Raw genomic sequence first — 24102 nt, forward strand, 5'->3', positions numbered from 1 at the left:
TCAAAAACAGGAAGCGTCCACCAATCCGCCGTGTGCTGCAAATATCAAGCGTTAATTTCTGGTGAACTGGGAGAAATTCTGACATGCGGGATGCTAATGTGGTCTACGAGGAAATCAGCACGGACGCTAATAATGTGGCCAGCACCGTGCGCGATTGTTTCGAAATGACTATAAATGGTAACGCAGCAACATGCTGATGTCGCCCAATATCCTAATCAAAGAATCGGAAAAGCTTGCAGTCAGGTTGGCTGCCGTAGGGATCGGGCTCCACCTTTCTGTCGGCCTTGCTCCATCTTTCACTCGGGGCGAGTCAGTATCAATCTCACGACGCCACAATGATAGATCGGCAACCAAGTGATGCCGGGAACAAAAATAACTTCCCTCGCTCAATCCTTGACCTTACAGAGACGGCAGTCAGTTTGGTTAAAAGCTACGGCTATCACATAAAAATGGATTTCCCCCCCTTCGGATCAATTGCTGTGGAAGCACTGAAAAAAAAAAAAAAAAAATGGCCATAGCTGTCCCTGATAAATAATGGCCGGTGTGGAGGATTTATACTAAGAACCCCCCCTGCACTCCAAGAAGCTGATACCGAAGCGTGTTTTTGACTACAGGGCATTCATGGCGCACACGCCAAAAACAACGCAAGCAAGTTTTTGTGGCTGCGAAGCGAAGCGCCTTCGGATGAGGAAGCATCTCAGCACGCATTAAAGCCACGGGAGGAGACGCAATTACCATCAAACGTTCGTGGCAGTGCCTCTGCGGCGCCGCACTCACAGAAAGTGGACGAGCGTTTAGGGTTCGGACACGCGGGGGGGGGGCCGTGCGGGCGCGGGGGCGGGGGGGGGGGGGGGGGGGGGGGGGGGGGGGGGGGGGGGGGGGGGGGGGGGGGGGGGGGGGGGGCACTCCGTTTCCTTCACGGCACCGTGACAATGCAAAACAAAACGCTAAAGTTGAACAGAGAAATTTTACATAGGTTATTTGGAAAGTGATGACCATGAAACGGAATCTGCCGGTGCAGGCGACAGTGTACTAAGGATGTCACCGCAAATTAGAACACAGCCTTCCCCATTATCAGCGGACAAAAAAACTCAACCAAGAGTGTTAAAATGCAAAGAGATTCCGATCAACAAATTCTAATTTGTTGGAAGCCTGCAGATGTTTGTTTTTTTTTTTCCAAGACGATAATTCTGTCGAGAAACTCGCTAAATAATTTGTTCATCAATCGGTTCATGGCTGCAAATCCTATTTTCATCTTTCAGGCCAAAACACATGTAAACCACGGCTCGCAGGGGTTCATCAAGCATATCAATATTCATCTGATAATGCCTTTAATCTGTGGCCAGGAGGTTCTTGGCTAGGGGGGACTTTACGCTAATGACTTTTTTTTTTTTTTAACAAAGAAGGCCTTCATATTCATAAAGTTGCAGTAGCAGAGGTGACCTTCTTGGATGGTGAAGCGGGAAGCTTCAAAAAGAATGTATTGATGAATGCTTAATGTATGTTATTCTCGTCTGCCGTTCATTAATAAGCAATAGGGCATAGCGTACACGCAAGTGAAGAAAGATTGAAAATAGTACGACGAGGAGAAGACTCGGCGAAGGTGCGCTACACTGGTTTAGAGTTGGTCAAAACGGGATCAAAAGCCAATGTTGTGTGCAAGACTGCGGGCGACAAACAAAGGTCAAAGACGCACCGGACTCACAGATCAATGCGCAGGGATGCCACCGACGGCTAGTTTTGAACTCAACAGGCTACAAAGACACAGATGCAGCCCTCATCACCATGCCCCCCCTCCCAATGAGAGCCCATGCCGGCAAACAGCCCATGGAGCTCATTTACTCCCACCCGGGCTCCCCCACGGTGTCCTTTTGGCACACGCTGCCGACATCATTGATCACCTTTGGCAAATATGAGTCAAGCAAAGCGCACCTGTCAATTGACACAACTGCTCAATTTGGGACTTAAGAGGCGGCGCATGGAGAGAGGAAGTGGAAACTGTTGGTGGCGTGTCAAATCATCATGGACTTCAATATTTGTGGTGGATGGTCAACAGTGACGATTACTCACCACATAAAACGGGACAATGTTGATTGTTGTCGTCGCAGTGGGATGAGGCATCCGCGTGGTGGCAGTGACGCATCGAACTTCACAGCAGGCAGCAATTTGGAAGATGGTGAACAATGGGTCAAAAAAAGAGGCTTGGCGCTAATTCGCAGCTGCAAGGGATCGATTGCAACGGCCATCAAGTTTGCTAAAACTAACCTGAACGCAGGATAGTTGCAGGGTGGACCCACGATTCATCTGATCCCGGTGATGGTAACGCTGCGCCCTCGAAGTTGCCTCGGTTTCCTTTCGGGGCTTAAGAGCTGCTCCTCGCCTCCCAAAAGCAGAACAGAGTCAACCGCTGCCAATGTGTCAACTTGGAACACTTTGCGTCCGCACTGACCTCGATGGCTGGTTTCCCTTTTCCGAATGCTTCTCCGTCACCCATCCGCATCACAACTTTCTGTTAACCTTTCACAAATTCTGCAACATTTCTCAAGTGTCCAAGTCTACGTGTCTCAATCAAGCCGTGTAACTCTCGCTGCTTGGCGCTTACCTTTGAGCGGCTCCTCCATGATCCGTTCTTCTCTTAACGAGGTGTCATGTACAGTTTTTAAAAAAGGGGGATGACCTTATTAAGGGATAAACGGCGAGGAAGCACACTTGCCAGCCCACAGAGGCAACCTGTCATTTATTCATGAAATGTGTCAACTTCAAACGCAAGCAGTACAGTTGTGGAAAGGAAGAATTGATCCCGGATTTGTGTACAATCTTCAGTGCATGAACATATTCTCCGCTTTTTTTTTTCTCTTTGGCCAGCGATGACTCCCAAGCTTTCCAATGCTTGCTCTCGTTTGCCTCGAATGAGATTTCTGACAGCCAATTCAATTAGGCTGCAATTGTGCGGCTGGAACAAGAAAAGGCAAACTGACAGGAGACGGACGGCAACCTCCGCTTCAAAAAAAAATCACAATTGTTGTAGTGGCAAATAAACACCGTCCAGTTCGTTGGCATTCATCTGTTGCCGGAGGTCGACATTTGTGTGAATGACCGTTCTCAACCGAATGCCTTCGAAAGGCAAAGTGAGAAGGGGTTTCATTGGTGGATGTGTATTTTGTAATTCCCAAGGCACAGTGACTCGCGGGTCACCTGACACTAAGAGTCATCCGCAGGGACGTGTCGTCTGGCGGGAGTCACTGGGTGGGCGGGGAGGAGCCCACCTGTCTGTAGATGAAGGAGTAGAGGCTGACGTAGGGGCGCCGTTTGCTGCAGCCCTTGCAAATGTCGCTGTGGTACTGCACCATCAGATCGTACACCTCCCCTGCGATGGAAACATTTTTTTTTTTTTTTAAGCGAAAAATTGCATTAAACAAGTTGAGACACCACGGCGAGCCCTCACCGACAGTGATGCGCCTCTGCGTGAGGAACGAGTGCATGCTGTGGACATCTGTCATGAGCTGGCTGTCTCCGAAAGTGAAATAAGCCAGGTCGCGTCCCGCCTCGGCAGCTGCCAGCATCTGGAGCAGCGCTGGGTCGGGAAGAAAGGAAGTCGGCGTTACGGCTCAGCTCGGAGCGCCGCAAAATGTTGCATCAAGAAACTTTGAAACGACTGCCAGCATCTATCGACAAGTACCGTTGTCTGACTTCGGAAATTGGTCATGAATACTTCAGTTGAGTTACCACTAAATTAAAAGGTAACAGGGAGATTGAGGGGAATGGTTTGAACCCCACTGTGATGTGAATATTTAAAGAGACTGAAAAATACACTCGTCAGCCAAGTCATTAGCTGTGTTACCTTCTTCTTGTTTGTTATAGTAGCCCGCAATGTGAAGCAGTAGAAATCGACGCCACGGTAGATTGCAGCCACAATGATACATTGTTAAATTAATATTGCCAATCTCTGACAATGTCAGTTCGGGGTCTTCTTAAATTAGGCACACTCAATTTATCTATCGTCAAGTGAGTGTTTGGCTGAAGCCCCCGCAAAAAAAAAAAAAAAAAAATCTCACGACCGAACTCTTCTCCTTCAATTATCACCCAATTAGATTATACGACGGGAAAGCACGGAAGGGGAGAGGAACCGCTATCGCAATTCCAAAGATTTCTCCGGAAGGCGTATCACGAAGCGGACCGTAGTTGAGCGGGTCTACAGAGGGCGTCACGTCGAGTCGCCGCACATAATTAACAAAGATGCACGGAGGTGTGCGCGCACGATGGCAGCTTCCAGCAGCGGCTCCCCTCATGGAAGAAAGCTGAGGCAGAAGAGCAAGTAGCGGATTGATGGACTAGCGCTGGCGATCAATTTCACTATTAATGAACCGTATTAGCTCCGTCACTTGATCAATAGGAGGAAGGCGACGAATAGGCCATAAGTAAATGAATGTATTCCCCGAAGACAAACGAGTGCACTCGAGCGCTGGAGCCGCTCGTCCTGACATTTACTGCCTCGGCGTCACGACTTGCCTTTGAGGCGGGCGTCGCCGCCAAAAACCCCGCAGCCCCAGTTTCCCGTGGCCACCGCGGAAAGGTTGTCTCTGTGTTCACCTGGGCGGTCAAAGCCGCAGTAGGCCTGCAACAGAGAAAAAAAAAAAAGGGTGGACATATTCAAAGACACAACACCCAATTGAATATGTCGACTAAAATCACACATTTCATGGGCTGCCATATCATCAGCCTAACAGCACGAGTCTATCTTATTCTGGGAGTGTGTGTGTGGAGTTTGCATGCTCTCCCCCGTGCCTGCGTGCGTTTCCTCCGGGTACAGAATGTAGCAATTCTTCAAAATAAAGAAACAAATAAAATCATTCTACTTGCCCGCAGGCTCGCGCTCGAAAAGTCATTCAACGCATGAGCACATGCAGGTTTGGTCAGCCCGACTTAACATACATTCATATCATCTATCAAGAGTGTGTCAGTCCACTTCCACGGCCACGGATGGCAGCCCCGTGAGCGGGTCGCGCGGCCCGTTGCTAATAGCAGGCTGACCTCGGCGCGTTTGTTGGCAAGCTGGACTTTTGCGCTAATAGACAACATGGACCGCTCATAAATCCGGCAGGCATCTATCCGCAAAATCCAGTCGTGCAAAGGGGAGTGATCCTTATGCCGGTACGTTCCTCACAACCTTGTCAGAGCTGTCAAAACACCTCCCGAGCTGTCTGAAGGCAGACTCAGGTATCGCCGATGCCTTCATTTCCCGTTGCAAATGGATGCTTCTACTTGGAAAGACTGCTGCGCTCACAAACAATGTTTCTTTTTTTTTTTTACTCAACTCAAAATCCAGACATTTAGTGGATTGCTAAATGATGGGCTGCAGTATCATCTGGACACATGTTACGGGCCCATCTAAGAGTCGTAAACACGAGGCAGTGTGCTGGTTGTACTGCCACACACGCACACTACTACTAATATTATGTAGAGCAGCACTGGTACAATATTTAATGAAGAAAAAGGACCTTATTGAGCTCCCGCTCGATTCCCTCTGGATGAAACTGTTCCAGGTAGTTCCTGAACGGCAGAGCGTCGATCGCCACAATCTCAGTGCATCTTCTTTGCCAGTCGTCTCTGAAACAAATACGTTTGTGACATATCACGTCAATAAAAATGTGGTAAAATAGGCAGCAATCGTCATCTGGAAGTTTAGAAATGGCTTGTATATTTAAGAACCCCGCGCACCCACAAGTCTTTACAGTATACATGAAGGAAACTAACTTCTTTCCATTGTGCCTATTTTTGGTACAATGTCATTTCTGAATTTTATGAAAATGACATGCTGCTAGCTCATAGCTGTTTTGAAATAACATCCATTTCAGTGGCAAAAATTGTACGAGTGTCACAAAGATGTGCCTCGTGGCAAAAACCTAAATCAATGAAGGGGCCTTTTTCTTCAGTCTACGCCAAGGTCATACGGATGGACCTAAATCACAGAAATGTACATTGCTCGCGTGTCATATCGTGTCTGAGGTGCAAAGGCTAAAAATTGTGCTTAGGGGTCCTGACGGGCTTTGGTCAAAAATACCTGGGAGTGGTGTCTTGATGGCTGCCGGCGAATTTGTACGTCTGTGCGTATCCCGTGTATTTACTGTACTGCTGTGTACCTGCAAAGCAAAAGCAGACATGCATTCAGAGTGGCGTTCATCATTGAGAGCTTTTTTTTTTTTTTTTGTTCATGTGATCGAGTCAACGACAGTTCCCAGTTGACCCGAGTAATAAAGATGACGGACAAATAGAAATGCTATCTGAAGTCGTCATGGTTAAAACATAAGGGCTGAGTTCTCATTAGAGCTCATTAGGACGCTGGCCGTCGAGAGCACTCGCTGAGACGCTGCACACACTGCAGTGGATAAAGCAAGTGATTAGCAGCGGGGGCTTCATCTGCAAGGAGAGCGCGTCGGGGAGGGGGAGCCAATCTTTCGAGCACAAGGCCCGTGGGACACATTGAGCCGGCCACGTTAGCGTGGTCTGCAAAATGAGCCAAGAGGCATTAAAAGGACGAAGGAGGTTGACAGCAAGTTGAATCCGATACACCCTCCCCCAAAAATCACGGAGTACTAACATAAAGAAAATGGAAGGAAAGACTGTGTGGCACGATTGAATCTGATGGTGTGCCTGAGATTAAGATTTTTTATTTTTTTTATCCACTGTATCACCTGCAACGTTTCTGCGATCGAGAGAATCACACGGCTTCTCCTCGGTTACTGCTTCTATGTTTGACCGCCCCGATGTCGGCCAGTAATCTTCATCAATTTAATTAGAGCTGCAGATTTCACTGTAGCAGTAAGATCCATGACATTCCCCTCCTATGCGTGCCAAAAAAGCATCACGGCGTAATATGATTTAGTGCGCTGCCACAGTGTAGCTACGGCTCGCATGCCGTAACTGCGACAAGAGACGGGCTTTAATCAAACTGATGGAATGGAAGAGTCCATTAGCGGAGCGGGTCTTGGGCAGGTTTTCCAGATATATTTGATTCCGGGCCCCGGTAATCAAGTTAAGTGGGGGCCGGAGAGCAAGCGCGAGCAGGAGAAACTCGAAGGTGACTTCCTGAGGGAAACGCCACGGACTCAACGCTTTCTGTGACGGTGACGCTTCTGGTGCTTACGCTCACTGTTTCAGTCAGCACACAATTCCTGCTTTTGCTTGGACTTGGCTTTCGAAATTTATGGTTTACTGGCAGATTGAGGGCCCGTTTTTGGTCCTGCCAACTTGCAACAGCGCTTCATGATGGGCGGCATGTCATTACTCCTCTTTCTGTGACTTGGGTTTCTGGCTGACAGTTGACGCGTTATTGGACGAATTGACGTCATTCATCACAGCAGTAGCAGTTTTTTCCTTTTTGCGGGGGGTGGGGGGTACACTCTTCTTCAAGATTGACAAATATCGATGGGGTCCATCTTTTCGTGGACGCTACAGAGCAGCCGCCACAGTCTGAATGTGTCACTGACTAACAACAGAGTAAACAAAAATTGGAGTCTCAGCAGGAGGCTGACGATCTCGCGCCAGGACTCCCCAAGCCTCCGGCTCGTTATGGCTGCTGTCGATTTGTCCCGAGCCCTGCTCGCCATGTTGCCGCCACTCAATCCTCAAGGACATTCAGTGGGAATGACGCAGCACGACAATCAGGCAAGCTCGATCTTCCCCCCGCCAATCAGCCTCGCCGCAGACAATCAAGAGTCGGCGTGAGATGAAAAAACAGGCAGATGGGGTCAACAGAAGGCCCGAACAAAGTTTCTTCAGTCATTAGACGGACAACAACGGTGTGTCTCAATCATCAGGATTAAATGATAATTTTTTTTCGACGGGTGGATGCCACCGTTCTAGTGGAGGACTCACCCGTGATGATCAGACACTCGTCGTGATCCAGAGCTTCGGTAAAGAGGCGGGACACGATCAGCTCGGGGTTGATGAGGAAACGGATCTCCTCTTGAACCAGGCCTGAACTGGTGACTCCTCCGCCCACGAATTGATTGGCAAAATCGACCTGAAACCCAAAAGGCGACACTTTTGCTTTTTATTTTGCGTATGACATTGACCCTTTTGCGACAAATCACTCGATGAACCAATCCAGAAGGCCAGACTCGCCCTCAGAAAGCCGCTGCTGAGTGGATCATTTGACATCTTTTGTCATGTTTCGAGGAAGGACCAGCTCGAGGGTCCATTGTTTCTGCTCAGGCGCAGACAAGTCAGAGCAAACCCCAGTCACTACCCCTGGAAGGAAGACCTTTTGGGGCGGATGCCCCCAAACTGGTCACTCAACTCGGAGGACAGTCAGCCAGACCGGCAAAGTCAATTTTGACAGGCTGTCAGCCTCACAAGAAACCGCGCCTTCCCTCCGTGCCGCGCCCCCGCCGCACCCCGGCGGAGCGGACATCAATCTGGGCCGCGGCGTTCCCGAGGGCGGCTGGTCATGAGCGCTCGTCAGCTGTCAGCCGGTGGCGACTGAAGGCAAACAAAAGGTGAAAGGCAGAGCGGGCCATACTGACAAGAGAGCAGGAAGTGCGGCTGATGTGCAAAGCCGGGCGGGCTCCGAGGCCTCGACCCCGGTCCCGACGCGCCCTCTCCGAGGCATTTTCAGCAGCGGTAAGCATTTTGGATGAAAAAGCTACAGAATGTGGCGACTTTCGCCCGAGATCCCGCAAACGTGCCGCATCAGAGCTGCAGCAGATGTTTATTGTTGGTGTGAGCCGATAAAACTTTAGGCACAGTTTTAGCATTTTAACACGGGGGCCTGGGGACCGAAATAATGACTCAAATCAAATGTATCACACATTTTTTTGGGGGGGTGGGGCTGTGATGTCATTTACAATCAACAGTACATGGCAAAATGCCCCACGCCAGCCCCGTCTGGATCAGACAGCTTCAACATCTAATTTGGTGATTCTCAAGAAAGAGCTGACGTCGCGCCGGTGCCGGACGCGCCGCGCTTTGACAAGCGCCGTTCGAAAATAAGGCCTCCATACCTGCAGCATTCCGTAACCATCATCCTCAATGGTCCCTTCGGATGTAATGTAGAGCTTTGTGAGCAGAGTCTCTGAGCTAAAAGTGAGAGGGGGAAAGTTCTTGTCTTAGGAAAGAAAAAAAAAATGATGTTAAAATGATCCAAATCAATGAACGACACCTTTCCCAATCTGGAAGATGATCCAGGCTTTTTCGAGTAAACGTGACCAGACCAGTCGGCTCTGAAAAGCATCAAATGGAGGGAACACATTTGTTTTCATGTATCGTTCGGCATATCGGTCGTGGACAGAAAAGAAAAACTTACGATGCTCAGTGACGCTTTTGAAGTAGCACATAAGAGTTTTTAACTTCTCAATCTTCCTGGACGAGGACCCTTCAAACAGCCTGGAGGCAAAATGATGGCCTGTCAGATTTTGTTATATTTGTAAACGTACAAAATAAATATTTTAAATATATTAGTTTTTTTGGAAGGTATTATGCAAACTAACATTGTCAATCTTTGACATGTTTTTGCATCGCATGCCATTCGACTTGTGTTCATTTACTCCAAATAAAAGCCTTTTTTTTTCTTTCAACGTGGGGGTTTGTGATATTGCAACTCCGCACAATACGCGGGGATGAGTCGTCCAACGCGTCCACGTGAGTTCAGTCGTGCTTCAGCGCTTGACATGAATTCGTCGGCCCCTCGCTCAGCCTCCCTTTCAGTCACCCGCAGATGATGCAGGATCTCCTCAATTGAATCGCTTCGGGCTCATTTCGTAGCACTCTCTCACACACACAAAAAGCACGAGCTGGGGCTTGGGCCTTTTCCTTGGGGATACATTAAAACGTCGTCCTGCGTCGCTTTGAAAGCAAGGAAGCGTGAGGTCAAGCCTGCTTTCCTGACAACTCGTATACACAATGCCGCGAGTGGCAAAGTTCTGAATGCGCGTTATAGACGCCATCTCACTCCTGAGCGTCTTGTAAGACTTTTCACAGGGGGGGTGAAATGACAAAAGCTTGATGCTCTGAAAGCCCCTTGGGGGCAAGGGGGTGGGTGGGGGTCTCATTCATCAGAGTAGCATTTTGCGTTCCCACCAGAGGCCCGTAGCAACAACTCTGCATCGTACAGTCCTGAGGGTAACGTGCCTTTTGACTCGACTTGTTGGCGAGAGCAGGCTTTTAAGTGATGGCGGAAGGCATCAGGGGAATGTGCAATTCATATCGGATAATATAGAGTGGAACTTGGAAAACTTGTGCAATTTGGAATTCAACCAAAATTGCCCGGAAAAAGGGAGGCCTCAAAAGTCAAGCAAAACCATTCTGGTGCGTGACTTCAGCTCAGTGAACATAAGAGAATAAAAAGATGACAACTGGTGCAAGTGTGATGACAATGGCAGCACTGGAAAAGCGAGATCAAAAGCGTTCCGGTTGCTCTGTAAATAAAAGCTGTCGTTCGGTTGTTTTCCTGCTTTGACTTACAAAACAGAAATTTCAGACAAGTGCTGTATGGTGGCACTCCACTTCACTTGAAGACCGCTAATTGAATGCGAACACATCATGGGAAACACCATACGCAGGCGAACAGTAGCCCTATAAGCAACGGATATTGGGAAACAAAAGGTGGAGCAACACAAGTAGACTGGTCACATTACAATACTCGCAGACCCATAGATATAGGTCTAGATATATTTTCTTTATCCTAACAACTAATATTACTAAATTACTGCACACATATCAAGAAGGAACCCCTCCACCATTCTCCCCACCACCATTAAGGCAATTACACTGCAATGCCATCAGATATTGGGCGGCGGGGGTTAATTTGCACGACATCTTGCAGCCAGCTATTAGGCCTGAGCGTTACCTAAAGAAGTTGATGTCCGGGTAGTTGCCGTACTCGCTGCGTCGGGAGTTGCGGCGTGGGAAGGTGCAAAAGAAGGCGTTGGCCAGCAAGCAGGCCACCTGCTCCTGCGACATGCTGATGGAGTGGCTGCTGCCCCTCTTGAGGAGCGGGATGGGCTACAAAAAAAGGAGCGGCGCGGCACGACCGCAGAGGAAGGTCAAAATCGGCTGTTTTGTGCATTTGCCAAATGAGACGTTGAAGGACAGCGCGCACGAGGACTCATTTGGCGCCACTTGCGCCCGCCTCTTGAATCACGGTTGAACAGTTTCTAAAAACAATTTAAGTGCCGTTTGTTTTTCTCAATATTGCGACTGCGATCAAATATGCAAATAAGGTGCTCTTCCTGTGCCCCTTTTTTCTTTTTTTTAAATAAACACAAGTAATAATCCGTATGACAATAAACATTTTCAGATTGGAACGGATCTAGACACAATGTCAAATAAATAAAACAGATATCCATAAAAAATAAATCCTCCTGCCCGACCTGTAAGGAAGCCGTTCTATTTTGGCTTTTTTTCCCGCAAAATCGATTTGAATTTAATAAACTGCCCTTCGCAGTAGGATGGTCAATAACTGCAGCAAGATTTGTAGGGATATTGCGGGTATTGTGCGCATTCCCAGAGTGCGAAAGGATACCGCTGCCAGCCTATTGCGCATCTGTGCTGCTTCTACGGAGGAGTGGGAACAGATAGTAAAATGCCATCTTGTGCTGGCCGTGCGAAAGGGGCCATTTGATGACAGTTGGACTGTTTCATCAACCCAGCCAGAAACACACTTATGTAAATTTCATTAAGGAATTATCAGCTTCAAATCCCTTCAGGTTAACAAAACGTGACCACAGTGCCCATGAAAGGCGCTAACACGGGAGCGTCAACAGCTCGGCTCTGCAACCTCACGCTTGGACTGCCATTTGGGATTATCGCTGGTGCGCGGCATGGATGCGCGGCGTGGATGCGGGCTCTTTGGCGGTCAAGCCGATTCGCCGGTCGGCGATGGTCGTTACCTTGGTGCACAGCTCAGACGCCCTCAGCGCTAATTGCACCAGGTTTGGCAGCAGGGAGCCAAACAGATGCTCGGCGGCGGCAGGCTCCAGGACCTGGCGGAGGAAAAAGAGAGAGCGCAAAAGAGACAAGACGTGGTTTTCTTTGCAGCCTTGCCACTAAAGGCACGTGTGACTTTACAAGCGAGTTGGCGGTGAAATGACTCCGTTCGTGCCAAAAAGGTCTCCTCCAAGCCTTGAAGATCACTTTAAGTCTACCCGTGTTTCAAACGATTCCTGACCTTTTCATAGGGGACGGTATTAAGTTCTTAAAAAAAAAAACACGAAACACGGCCGCAAATGATATTCGTCTCAGATTTTTTTCCAAGCGATGCAAATGACAGTTTTCAAGACACAAAACCAAGAATCATTCCAGTGCTTTTGAACAAACCTCCAACATGCAACAAATTGAAAGGCAGTTTTCCAAATCTTTGGGCAAACGCTTCAAGACATTTCACCGGTTGTAAAGAACTGACAACGGTGATGATATTTGGTGAATTTCTTGAAAGCAAAAGCTATTTCAAGCCAAAATATCTTCACAGGTTGAGTCCCATCTCAAAATGGCGCCGCTTGGTCGAATGCTGCTTGACAATTCTTGCACCCATTCAATTTCAGAGAGTTTTTGTGACCGTTCTTGAGTGGTTAAATGGAAAATCTCCATGAAACGAGAGCAGAGCCAAGTCTCATTGCACGGCTGTCTGCAGAGAACGCGGCCACCTGTTTGACACGCGCACCAATGTCCAAAAGATCAATCACGGAGCGATCTCGTCAGCGGTGCCACACCGAGCCAAGTCATTGGAGACTCTTGCGAGTGGTGGGGGTGTGACTGCAAATGGCCAAGGACGGCGGCAAAGGAAGCCTGACGAAACGCTCTCCTACGTAATGAGCTCGGTGTGATGAATGAGGGCACTTGGCGAGGGCGAGGCGGTGCCGTGCCGGTACGAGGCCCGGCCCTTTTAAATCGGCGCCATGCCGTGCATCAAATCAGCTCAACTAACTGTGCAGGCCTTTACATCACTGCAAACTGACAACATAGTCAAGGGAGTTGCGTGCACGAGCGTGTGTGTGTGTGTGTCCGTGTGTGTGTGCGTGCTTTCTGTTTCTATTCCCCACAGGTCCGGGCAGTAAAACAATCTGCTTGACTGCTTCGGCAAATAACACACACACACACACGCACACACACGCACCAGCTCGTAAATACGGCCGACAAAAACTGTCCGTCAACAGCTTTTGTTATGCGTGAAGAGTGCGCGCGCACAGATGAATATTCAAGCGAGGCGCCGGGCCCGTCACTCTGTGCCATTCGTGTCTACTTGCTTCTGACACTCAAACGTTTGCTGCTTCGCTGTCTCCTGTAGTGTGGGAAACCAAACTTGAGAGAAGATGCTTCCCGATTATACTTTGGAGGCAAAATGGTATTGATACAGATAACTGTCAACCTTTTTGCACATTTTGAGTAAATCTAGAAGGAAATGAAGCAATTGGCAGAGCCAGCGAGGCTTGCAGATCTCAGCCTCAATGTGCTGCCATGTCAATCATATCTGCCCGGGGGGTCTTAAGAATCAGTCGTGCTGGCCAACGTTACTACAACGGGTATAAAAAGTTGACACACTCGGGCCGCACAATAGATTGAAAAATTTCCATCAGCACGATCACGGCACATGCGGTCAAAGTCGTGTAATCAACTAATGCGGTGGGATTGTTTGCTTCCATCTGCCTTAACCTAATCAGATGTCATGTTAAATGCACATCGCCAACGCTGGAAAACAGCATCTTGGGGAACGACTAATACTAAATTAAACTAAAACAAGCCTGCTTATTGTGGAGAATCAAACAAATGTATTTCTTTCATTAAATAACGTCATGTGCCTCTGATTAAGCCCCAACTGACTTCAGCTGTTCTAGTAGGCTGTTCCACATCTAAGGCCCCAGTTCCACTACCATGTTTTACTCTACGGATTTAGTTTGCAGTAAAACACCATTTGGAATTTTGGCCCCAAAAATTCGTCCATGTTTTATCGGTCCATCACACGTTTGCCCATGTGTTCAGGAGATTTATACATGTCAACGATTAAGCAGAGCAGATGGCATCACAAATCAAATGAACGTTTACAAATTTTTCATACCCCCCTCCCCCTAACATGATTTACGACATGTGTGTGAGACGCCTGATTGATTCAACACTAAAAAGGGGGCGGAGTAAAGCGTTTCCTAATGTCAGCCATTTTCCTTCCTGACAACTTACCAAACGTGACCTTTTGGGCAAGAGATTAAATTACTGCTTCACACACCCACTTTGCTTGTGAAGGGTGGCAACATTCTTCTCGTGCAAAATCCATTATAGTCCCCCCACCTCCCCTCGAGATTGACAGCAACACATTTTTTCATCACCGCATCCATGTGGGGGTATAAAAAAAAAAAAAACATCCCTATATATGTATTTTTTAAGCATGTGATATATTCTTGATATTTGGGCAGGCGGCCTATGAGTGAATGCCCTGTCTCTCTTAGAGAAAATAAGATTTCTCATGTTTAAAAGCTCAGAAGAGATTTCTCCCACAGTATGACCGAATATTATTGCACACAGCCGGTCTGACTGAACAAATGGAATATTCCCACCGCCTTCTCAGTCAGTACTGGTTCTCTACACACAATGATGTGGGGACAAATAGGCCGGGCGGCGTGGGGAGGCCTGGTGGAACATCAAACCCTCACATGATGAGTGGCCTTTAATAGGGGTTCGGAAAAAAACACTGAGATGTATTTCACATATTTTGTCGGTCAGTCCGTTGCGAGTGGCCTTTCATTTACCTTTACAAAAAAAAAAAAATGATTGCATTGGATAACATGCGAGGTACAGTGTATATTAAGGACCAACTGCAGCCAATATTATGCCTTGATGAAGATCATTTTGCTCATTTTTAGATATTTTTATGTCATGGGTAACAAATACTGTACTATCTTGTTTACCTTAGTGCAGTACAAATGTAATGCCGTGAAGTCCCACTTCTTGGCAGTAGAAGCGCAGTATTTCAATATGGCATTCTGTAACACGTAAAAAAATTCAATCATTCGACTTGAGCAAAAAAGAGCACCCAACAAATGGAAATCCAATATAGTCAGACATGCCGAGTCAGTCTCGTTTTGTAGAGTACGGCCGCCACCTAAAGGCGTAATTTTGTCATGACAACAACAGTGCGGTCAAGAAGCCAACCTTCAGTTCAGGAGTGCTTCGAATTCTTCTCTTCAACGTCTGCTTAATCAGCTCCCACCGACTCTTGTTCTGGAGTTCTCGAGTTTCCTGTGGACGTTGAAGCTTGGTTAGAGGTGTCTCATGACAAGAACACATTTCATTTCAAAGAGCCTCGCAATATCAGTCAATGAAGTACAGATTGTTCATCCACTTTGCAGTGTGAGAGAAAGCTCAACTACACAGACAAAGCCGTTTTTTTGGTCTCGTTTGCTTAGATTTCCCATGCGTAGCACGCGATGAAAAAAAGTGGGACATTACCTCGTCTTGTACGGGAAATAGATTTTTGCTTGAACAGGGCATTTTGACATGAATGTCATCCCAGGTATCATCAAATGTGGCAGGATACGGCACAGTTGCGTGACCAACAAGGTCTGTCTGTCAACAAGAGCGAAAGGAAACATGTAGGAAAAAACAATAGTAACCATGCAAACAACTCACAAAAATTGGGGGTTATTCAGCTTTTGGGCAAAATGCATGAAGCTTAATGGGTAACAACTGAGAGACAGGAACATAGAAATCATGTGAAATGTTTTGTGCCTTTGAGGTCCCTCTTGAAATGTCACCCAAAAACTGAATAGCCCAAACTATTTATGGGTCGTGATATGTTTCAACGGTAGCATCTCGAACCCTGATCATCACAGTGTGGACGCCAGGAACGTTCTTTAGCGGAGGAAGTGGTCTGCCGCACTGGGGCATCCGCCGTAGCTCACCGACCGCTGTCCCGAGCCACGTGGCTTCGGGTTCATCTTCCTCATCAGTGTCTTGCTTTTCACAGCGCTTATCATGCTTCTCTCGCCTTGAGCCTGCTGACGAAGCTCCTGAAAAGAAGTCTGTTATTTTGGCTTTGAGAAAGCACCCTGAACTTGTGGAGCCTGACCCCACTTCCCGTTTCTCGGAACTGCCAGCATGGAGCATGTGTTGACTTTCTGAATCCACTGACAGAGCGGGGACAAGGCCGCTGCAGTCCAGGTCTTGAGGGGACAGAGGTTGTGTGTCTTCATCAGAGTCCGAGATAGCACCGCGACCATCGTGAGAGCCACCTTGGGTGCTTCGAGGGTCATCTTCAACCATTGCTTCAGAACTGCTTGGATTTGGAGTGGGCTTCAATAACCATCTTTCCAGAGTGCTTCTGGATAGCTGCTGCCTGGAGCCGATCCTGCGATGGGAGGTTTTCGTCCTGACGCCTCGCAAACCATCCATGTCAGCCTTTGTCCTCGAATTCATCTTTTGGCTGGTCTTTTCTCGATCTAATGTCCCATTATTATTGTTGCGATTGCATAATGTTGAGCCTGTGGCAGAGAAATACAGTACACGTTTTGTTTTAAATGCAAACGAGCGGCTTCTTTGAAAATGTACCTCCGTGGGATGGTTTTGATGGAGACGTTGAGGTTTCAAGTCGGGCTCTCTTTACCTCAGGTTCAAAGTCCGTCATTCTGTCAAATGAGCACAGTAAACAAACACGTTGCAAACTCACGGAATACGACCTGACCCGCTTAAGCATTTGTACTCACAAGGAAACTTCACGATGACCAGTTGCTTCGTCTCCAGCCAAATGAACGGTTTACAAAACGCTTACGTGACCCGAACTCGTCTCGGAAATGGTTAGCCGCATTTCTAGGCTCCTCGGACATTTTGACTTCGTCTACGACATGGTACAATAGTATTGTTCGGCCTGAAGAATGAGGCAGATTGAATTAGCTGGTTTTTTTTTTCCTTCTCGGTGAGAAAACAGCCGAGACGTTGATGTCAGGTGAGCGAACCGAGCTCGCAAGCTATTCTCATCGCTAGCTTTTCAACAAAGTCACACGGTGAACGCCTGGTTTGGGAGAGAGACACGTCAGGTGGAAACTTTTTGAAAGACTCAACGCTTTCTTCTCAGACGAGAGCTATTAAGTTGAAACGGAAAGACCAAGAAAACTGCTCGACATGAGAATAGGAGCAAGCGCATTTTGCGACAGCGACGGAAGTCGCGGCAGCTGCACGTCATTTCCGCTTTTGCCGCGATCGCTACTTCACAGATACCTCAGTGAGTCGAAGCACCTGCACTCCAAAAAGGGTTGAAGCATCAACTAATTTTTATTTTCCTTACATCCAAGATCTTGTGTCGGATGCCGCGATCGCTACTTCACAGATACCTCAGTCGAGTCGAAGCACCTGCACTCCAAAAAAGGGTTGAAGCATCAACTCATTTTTATTTTCCTTACATCCAAGATCTTGTGTCGGAGTTTCCATCTCAGTTCCTAAAATATTAGGAAAAATTCCAATGTCAATAAGAGCCATTTATTGAGCGATTCGGGTATCAAAATAAAACTGTTCCCTTCCAAACTCCGAACATGTCAGTATTGAACAATAAATACGAAATGTAAATCACAGACAAATGACAATCAGAAAATAAAGAAACCCTTAAAGGGATACGTGACTAATTTTGCCATTTTCAGCAGTACCAAGTCAATATTTTGCCGATTATGAATCTGATAGCCGCCTTCGTTTACATGTACAATTAACGCCACTCGCTGTCGACTGAAAACGACATTGGTTCGTTTGGTTGCTACCTGAGAACATGTGATGTCATTTTCAGTCAAGGGCAAGTGGCAAAATGAGAATTTAGAGCAGGGGTGCCCAAGTCCGGTTCTGGAGAGCCCCCATCCCGCCAGCTCGCAATGTCTCCTCCTCCTTCAAATGATCAGGATCATTGTATCAGGCTTCTGTAAAGCTTGCTGATGATTTGATCATTCCAATTAGGAGTGTTTAGAGGAGGGAGACACCGAGAACCATCTGGAAAGGGACTCTCCGGAATCGGACTCGGTCACGCCCCGGTTTCGAGACTGGTTGCGATGAAGAGCCTAACACCGTGTTTGTTGCAAACTTATTAGGACAGCATTTAGCATTGTGGAAAGGTTTGAAAAAACTAAACAAAAACGTCCTTCCAGCCTGGTTGTTCACTTCCTTCTGCCACCACCATTTGCCAGGATCATCACCAGCCTGGTGAAGATGTTCAGCGTGTCCATGTAAATGCCCATACAGCTGGTAAAGACAGAAAAACCACAGTTGGTGTGAGTGACAACTTTGACGTTCTTTTTAACGAGCATCAATTCAAGACATTCAATGAACAGGAGACAAATCAGTCAGCCATCATTTGGCCTGGACTCACGCGTTAATGGGGTCGTATTTTTGCACGCCGTAGAGCGGCTGCGTCTCGGCCCTCTTGATGACCTTCTGCGTGTCGTAGAGCAGGAACATGCTGAAGAGGACCAGGCCGCCGTAGATGGCCACCGAGTACAGGCCAGCTCCGAATGCCGAGGTGGGCGGCAGGAACATGGACCCTGCCGACCAAGGTGGATGTCACCTCCCCATTTCGAGCGGCCGCCTCAAGCGTTCAATTGTGCTCACCAATAGAGGAAGCAAAGACCACCCCGAAGCCGACAGCCAGGGGTCCGCCCATGTTGAGGAACTTCTCGCTGGGGGCGCACATGGCCACAGTGGACAGGCCGCCCACAATGCCCGCCGTGTACCAGGCGGCCCGCATCATCAGGGGTCCTCCCAGGAGAGTGAGGGGGGCCACCACAGCGCCCATCACACCTTAGACGTGGAAATAGGCACACCTTAGACCAGTTTCGCTGGGGAAGCACTTCTGTGAGTTTTTTATTCACGTTTTCTGCCATATTTGTTTGATGGTGTGATGTGAGCTTTTTCTCATGTAAAAGATGCGCAGTGGCTCAGTAATGGTTGGGAAACAACACAGATCCGGCTCGCCACGTCATTTTATGTGGCCCGTGAAAGGTAATCATTTGTTGCTGAAATCTGTCCCGAAATGTCAAATTGTCATGTGTCATAAATAACCTTGAAAAATGAGTTTGAGACCCCTGCTTTAGACTCTACATGGCTGCCCTCTAGCGTTGCATGCACATACCTGCATGCAGCATCCAGGCCAGGTGCTTGGGCACCGGGCTGTGCTCGTACGAGATGGACCGAACCAACATGCCGGCCCCGATCATGGCGGCAAACGTAGCTCCGATAGCCTGGGGGGGAAAAAAAAAATCCCCACAAAGTCTCGATGAGTCCATTTATGCTGATACTACTACTTCCCCTGCAGTGATCCTCACCATCCAGGAGCCTCTCATCATGAGTCCCATGAGCGCTGGGGTTCGGCTCACGGCGACTGCCGACAGAGCCGTCAGCCCGACGCTGCCCGCAAAGTACATATAAGTGGAGTGGATTCTGTCCTTCACATACTGAGGCCAGATCCTGCTCACAAGAAGGGGGCAAAGGACACACAACAAAGTTATACACAGAGCTGGGGAATGCAGTCAACAACACGCTATATAAATTATTGAAGGAATGAAAGGAGCGTGTTGGATAATTCTCAGTGTAATGAGGAAGTTTAGGTGAATTCGATTCCACGGAAATCAAAAGTACTGCAGTTTTGACTCTGGGGTATATCAAGAAGCGCCGTAGACTCACATTGCTTTCTCCACGGCACCAATGTCATTGGACATCCCCATGCCGTAGTAGCATAAAGCTCCCAGGCCCACTGCAGCACCTCCAGCTAGAATCATTCTTCCCATGCTGTCAACTGAGAACATATCACATAATGCAGATGCGGTGAATAACGATATGAGGAGACGGAGGCAACTCATGTCTCGTTTACTCTCCACCCAACACTGACTGTTAAGCAGCAAGCTACTCCCTTTCAACCCTTTGCACCCAGAAACATGTCAACCCCGTCCCCTCCATCGAAGGTTCTTGGTTAGCATCTCTCCCTTGTGGGTCACCGCAACATTGGAATGACTGGATGATATCTCATTTCTTTTTTGACTTTTCCTTTGCTTTTTTTTTTTATTAATTTTTTTGGTGTGTGTCAATAGGTACACTTACTTTTTAATGCCGTGCCTGTGGATGGCTCGAAAGCCGCCTCCTTGAGTTGATCTCTGGTCGTCCTCGCCCGGCGGAAACCAAATCTGGCCTTTGAGGACAAACCCTAACAAAAACAAAAACGGTTTCTACAGAGAAATGAATTAAGATGGTGCAGAAAACACATTTTTAACTGTTTGAAAGTGGAATGGGTGACTTAGAAGATTTTCCAAGGCGAACCTGTAGTATTAGAATGCTTTCTTGTCACGCTATTGTCATAGGGTAGAGAACGGGAGTATATCCTGCCTTGCATCACGGTGCCTTGGATGATAAAATGCTTCCACGCTATCAGTCGCTACGCTAACATTCTTTTTCCGTATAAACCCAGGGATTACAAGCCATCCTCATGAGTACCTTCTGCGGAGTGAAGACGGTCTGGCATGGCTTCAGGTTGAGGGTGGATGACCTCAGGGCGGCGGAGCCGTTGGCCAGCGCGGGACGGAGCCCGGCGGCGAGCGAGGGGATGCTGCTCCTCAGGCATGTCAGCCTTGCCACAAGCATGGTCTCGTTTGTGTCTCAGCCTTGAACGACAACACCCCGCACCATCATTTTGTCACATCATGAACAAAACTACAGTTGAAGCTTCGGCTAACAGAACTTAGCCGACGTTCATTTGCGTAACAGACCGTACGTTGATCCGAACACCACCGATACCATATTCACATTCATCGTAACCATCAAGACATGGTCTGAATACATCAACTGAGTGCTCATTTAAGTTACTTATTCGTGACATAGTTAGTTACCTCCGGTAATGTGCGTAGCTGCTCAGCTCGACAAGACGCTAACCCAGAAAGATCTTGCGCGAACTTCTGACGCAATTGTTTTGCAAGCTTCCTGACGATTCATGACGTAATCGCGACGCGACGTCGTCGTTGGGAAATGTAGTGCGATAAAGTCGAGGATAAAACTACGTAATGCCACTTTTACCATCATGTTCATACAAACTCAAATATCACGTGCCGCTCATTACACTACCAGTGCTTAAAAACGTATAAAAAGTTAAATAAATATTGTTCGACGGATTTTCCCGGGCCGAACTTTGTCCCTTGTCGTAGGTTTTTGTAATAATTTGATGACATGAGAGTGGGCATCGTACCATTGTAAAAGTATGAAAAATACGACTGTTTCATGCATTAAATCGGTTACATTTGGAAAGGTACTTGCAGCTTGCATTAAATCTAATTCGATTGTGCACCATTTCTCCCCGTGCGAGAATTGCAAAACATGAACCACTAGACGGAGCCAATCCGCTTTTGTTGCGATGATGCATCAATGCGAATTACATGGCTATAAAACTTCAATTTAAGACATGCATTGTGGCACGTTTTGTTTATTGGCATTTTTAATGAGCATTATCACTTTGGTGGCATGTTTATGTACGGTTTATTCATCCTTTTTTTGGACTCATTCATTAATCAATGGGAGGTCTTTTACGACGTCATCCAGCCAGAGGCAAACAGTTGGTCCGAAAACCTTTTTTCATTCAGACCAATGTACAGTCTGACCTGCAGCTACCCCACTGGAAATACGGAACCCCTCATGTATGTCCCCTATTGGAGTCCGAGACAATTTTTTTTTGTGTGTTTGTGTGTGTGTTTGTGTGTGCGTGGTGAGGAAACCATGGGATTAATAATCCGAGTTGGACGCTTTGAATTTGAAGGATTAAACAGCGTGGGCACTTCAGCATGGTGGGTACACGACTAACGGAGACTTGATCAAGTTGTCGTAGTCAGAATAAAAAATTTCGCCCCATCAAGTTGGTGAAATGCAGTGAGGCGCTCGGTTGCGAGAAGGAGTGACTTCTAATTTAGGATTCTTTATTAGTCTGGCATGACTGCAGTGCGAATCCAATTCTTGATTTATTTGCTTTATTAACCGATCATGTTTCACGAAATGAAAAATGTCCAGTCACAGTTGAAATCAAGATAAAACACGCAATACATACATGTTGTAACAAGATACAAAAGAAATCTAATCTAACAAAAAAAGGTGTGTATTCATGGATGTACATAACATTAAAAGCCTCAAAAGGTCGGCCTATAAACAGTCAATCTGGAACAAAAATGTGTATGATATAAAATGAATGTTGCATTGTCCTAAAAATGTACATACTATAAAATCTATGAAAATATTTAAATGGCTAAAAAGGTATTAAAACAGTAAAATACACTATCCTGTCTTTAAGAGGTACATAATATTAAGTAAACTAATAGAAAAAAATTCGACAGTCTTACAAAGTTATATTTTTAGACGCTACCTGCCAACTCTCCCTGCACTTACTCAAACTAAACCCATGCAGTTGGGTTGCTTTCAGTGGAACCAATACACGAAGAACTGATTTTCTTTTGTTAAAAAAGAAACAATAATAAAAAGCCAGTAACCATAGAAACTCTTGAGCGTTTGCGAAGAAGATGTGTCAGCAGCATTTAATAAAGAGGAAACATGCATTGCAACAGGGAACTCATGAATGAACATAACATTTTAATGTGCGGTTAAAGAAAAGAAAAAAAAAAAGAACCACACTGTGACTTATTCTCACAATGCGTACAGGAAAATACCAAAAGAAAAGGCCGTAGTCTTTCAAAAAGTCACCGTCCTGTGACTCGAAATGCAATTAGCGAGTGTATAAAAGAGTAAAATTGTGGTTAAAAAAGAAAAAAAAAGAGCCGTGTCAATTTGCAGGCTCCCTGCGTGCTTGACTTTTTCTGGCATCACAAGACCCGAGAGGAACCTGCGGTCTGGTCACATCTTGACGTGCGAATGACCCCGTGGCGTCTGCCGTTTTGTGGGGGTCACTCCCGCGTGAAGAGGCCTTTTGTGGTCGTGGCATGCGGCAGAGTGGTGCAAGGTGGAGCTGAAAACGTACCCCGCCCAGGACGGTCACGCCAGCGATTCCCAACTTGTGTGTATTTATACCTTTGTTGTTTGATCTATCGATGACATATCATGACAGGCCAAACAACGAAATGCTCTCCGTTTGGACGGCAGAAGCTACAGGACATAACAGACGGGTGGATTCACTCTTTGCGAGGTTTTCTTCATATCACCGAAGCAAGCGCCTTGGCTCATTGAAGGCTGGGAAACACGGCCTTTTCGGGACACACCGTTCCGCCTCGACGACTTCAAACGTCCCGGAGAATTTCACAAGCAGCGCCCACGCAGGCTGAGTGTTTAGACTGCGTGCAGTCATTTAAAATAAATGCAAACTAAATCCCGGGCTCGCTCGTGTGTCGCGGGAATCAGGAAAGGATGCAAGATGCGCTACGTGGAAATCAAGGCGGGATCGATCCGGCAATTTGCAAACGTCCTCGATGCTCCGACGCAAAGGCAAATTGCGCGAAATGTCTAACGGACAGTTTGGCGTTGGCTTCATTCACAGGTTGAGAGATCGCAAGAGCCAGTCTGCTGGAAAGGGGAATTCCAATAAGTGGCAGGCTCTTTAAGGCAACCTTGGCGGCGGGGGCGAGGAGATTGGCCCAACCCATTACGAGGCAAACCCGGGCGCCGCCGCAGCCTCGAGAATGAGGATCAAATACAGCCTACCCATCGTCTTCTTTGTGGCGCTGGTGATCATCGAGAAGGAGAACAACATCATCTCCAGGTGACACTCTCCGTCTTGACCTCTTGCCCTCAGCCTCCTCACTGACACGACGTCGTCGTGCTTCCGTTTCCGCTGTCTCAGGGTGTCGGGTAAACTGGCCTTGAAGCAGACCCCCCAGACCCCCGTCCAACCCAGCCGATCCGCCGGCGCCCCGGCCGAGCGCGACGTTTCCGTCCCCTCCGTGGGCAAGCTGAGCTCGGCTTTCACGCTGATGAAGCGGCGCCTGGAGAACTACAGCGACGACCAGCCGGCGAGCCTTGAAGCAGCCCCCCCAGCCCCCCGTCCACCCCAGCCGATCCGCCGGCGCCCCAGCTGAGCGCGACGTTTCCGCCCCCTCCGTGGGCAAGCTGAGCTCGGCTTTCACGCTGATGAAGCGGCGCCTGGAGAACTACAGCGACGACCAGCCGGCG

The 24102-nt window shown here is 47.7% G+C and overlaps 3 protein-coding genes across 7 annotated transcripts in view; 1 reads left to right on the plus strand and 2 right to left on the minus strand.

Moving 5' to 3' along the window:
• Positions 1-2709: 2709 nt before the first annotated feature.
• On the minus strand, positions 2710-17160 carry LOC109523961 (poly(ADP-ribose) glycohydrolase). Of its 4 annotated transcripts, none has more exons than XM_019883483.1 (17): positions 16689-17159; positions 16589-16610; positions 15805-16466; positions 15436-15552; positions 15139-15225; positions 14895-14969; positions 11889-11981; positions 10847-11001; positions 9305-9384; positions 9161-9221; positions 9003-9078; positions 7876-8023; positions 6062-6140; positions 5499-5607; positions 4510-4615; positions 3446-3574; positions 2710-3367 (listed from the first exon to the last, which is right to left on the minus strand). In XM_019883483.1, exons 3-17 carry the CDS (start codon positions 16399-16401, stop codon positions 3240-3242), a joined length of 2040 nt encoding a protein of 679 aa, XP_019739042.1. In that variant the 5' UTR covers positions 16402-16466; positions 16589-16610; positions 16689-17159; the 3' UTR covers positions 2710-3239. The 4 variants fall into 4 exon arrangements, with proteins under 4 accessions (XP_019739042.1, XP_019739041.1, XP_019739044.1 ...); XM_019883482.1 differs by having other exon boundaries at positions 16534-16610; XM_019883485.1 differs by lacking the exons at positions 16589-16610; positions 16689-17159 and having other exon boundaries at positions 15436-15548; positions 15805-15904.
• A 275-nt stretch (positions 17161-17435) lies between these two features.
• On the minus strand, positions 17436-20932 carry ghitm (growth hormone inducible transmembrane protein). Of its 2 annotated transcripts, none has more exons than XM_019883551.1 (9): positions 20839-20932; positions 20443-20609; positions 20053-20155; positions 19639-19750; positions 19281-19422; positions 19088-19196; positions 18568-18756; positions 18329-18500; positions 17436-18201 (listed from the first exon to the last, which is right to left on the minus strand). In XM_019883551.1, exons 2-9 carry the CDS (start codon positions 20587-20589, stop codon positions 18117-18119), a joined length of 1059 nt encoding a protein of 352 aa, XP_019739110.1. In that variant the 5' UTR covers positions 20590-20609; positions 20839-20932; the 3' UTR covers positions 17436-18116. The 2 variants fall into 2 exon arrangements, with proteins under 2 accessions (XP_019739110.1, XP_019739108.1); XM_019883549.1 differs by having other exon boundaries at positions 20835-20932.
• Positions 20933-21540: 608 nt separating this feature from the next.
• Positions 21541-24102, plus strand: part of chst3b (carbohydrate (chondroitin 6) sulfotransferase 3b) — an 8478-nt gene continuing 5916 nt past the window's right edge. Inside the window, exons 1-3 of the mRNA XM_019883578.1 lie at positions 21541-21779; positions 23471-23692; positions 23774-23997. Coding sequence (XP_019739137.1) covers positions 23613-23692; positions 23774-23997 — 304 coding nt within the window. The 5' untranslated portion in view covers positions 21541-21779; positions 23471-23612. The remainder of the gene's footprint in view (positions 21780-23470; positions 23693-23773; positions 23998-24102) is intronic.

This window comes from Hippocampus comes, unplaced genomic scaffold (assembly GCF_001891065.2).
Source record: "Hippocampus comes isolate QL1 unplaced genomic scaffold, H_comes_QL1_v1.1 scaffold367, whole genome shotgun sequence".
Taxonomy (NCBI): Eukaryota; Metazoa; Chordata; class Actinopteri; order Syngnathiformes; family Syngnathidae; genus Hippocampus; species Hippocampus comes.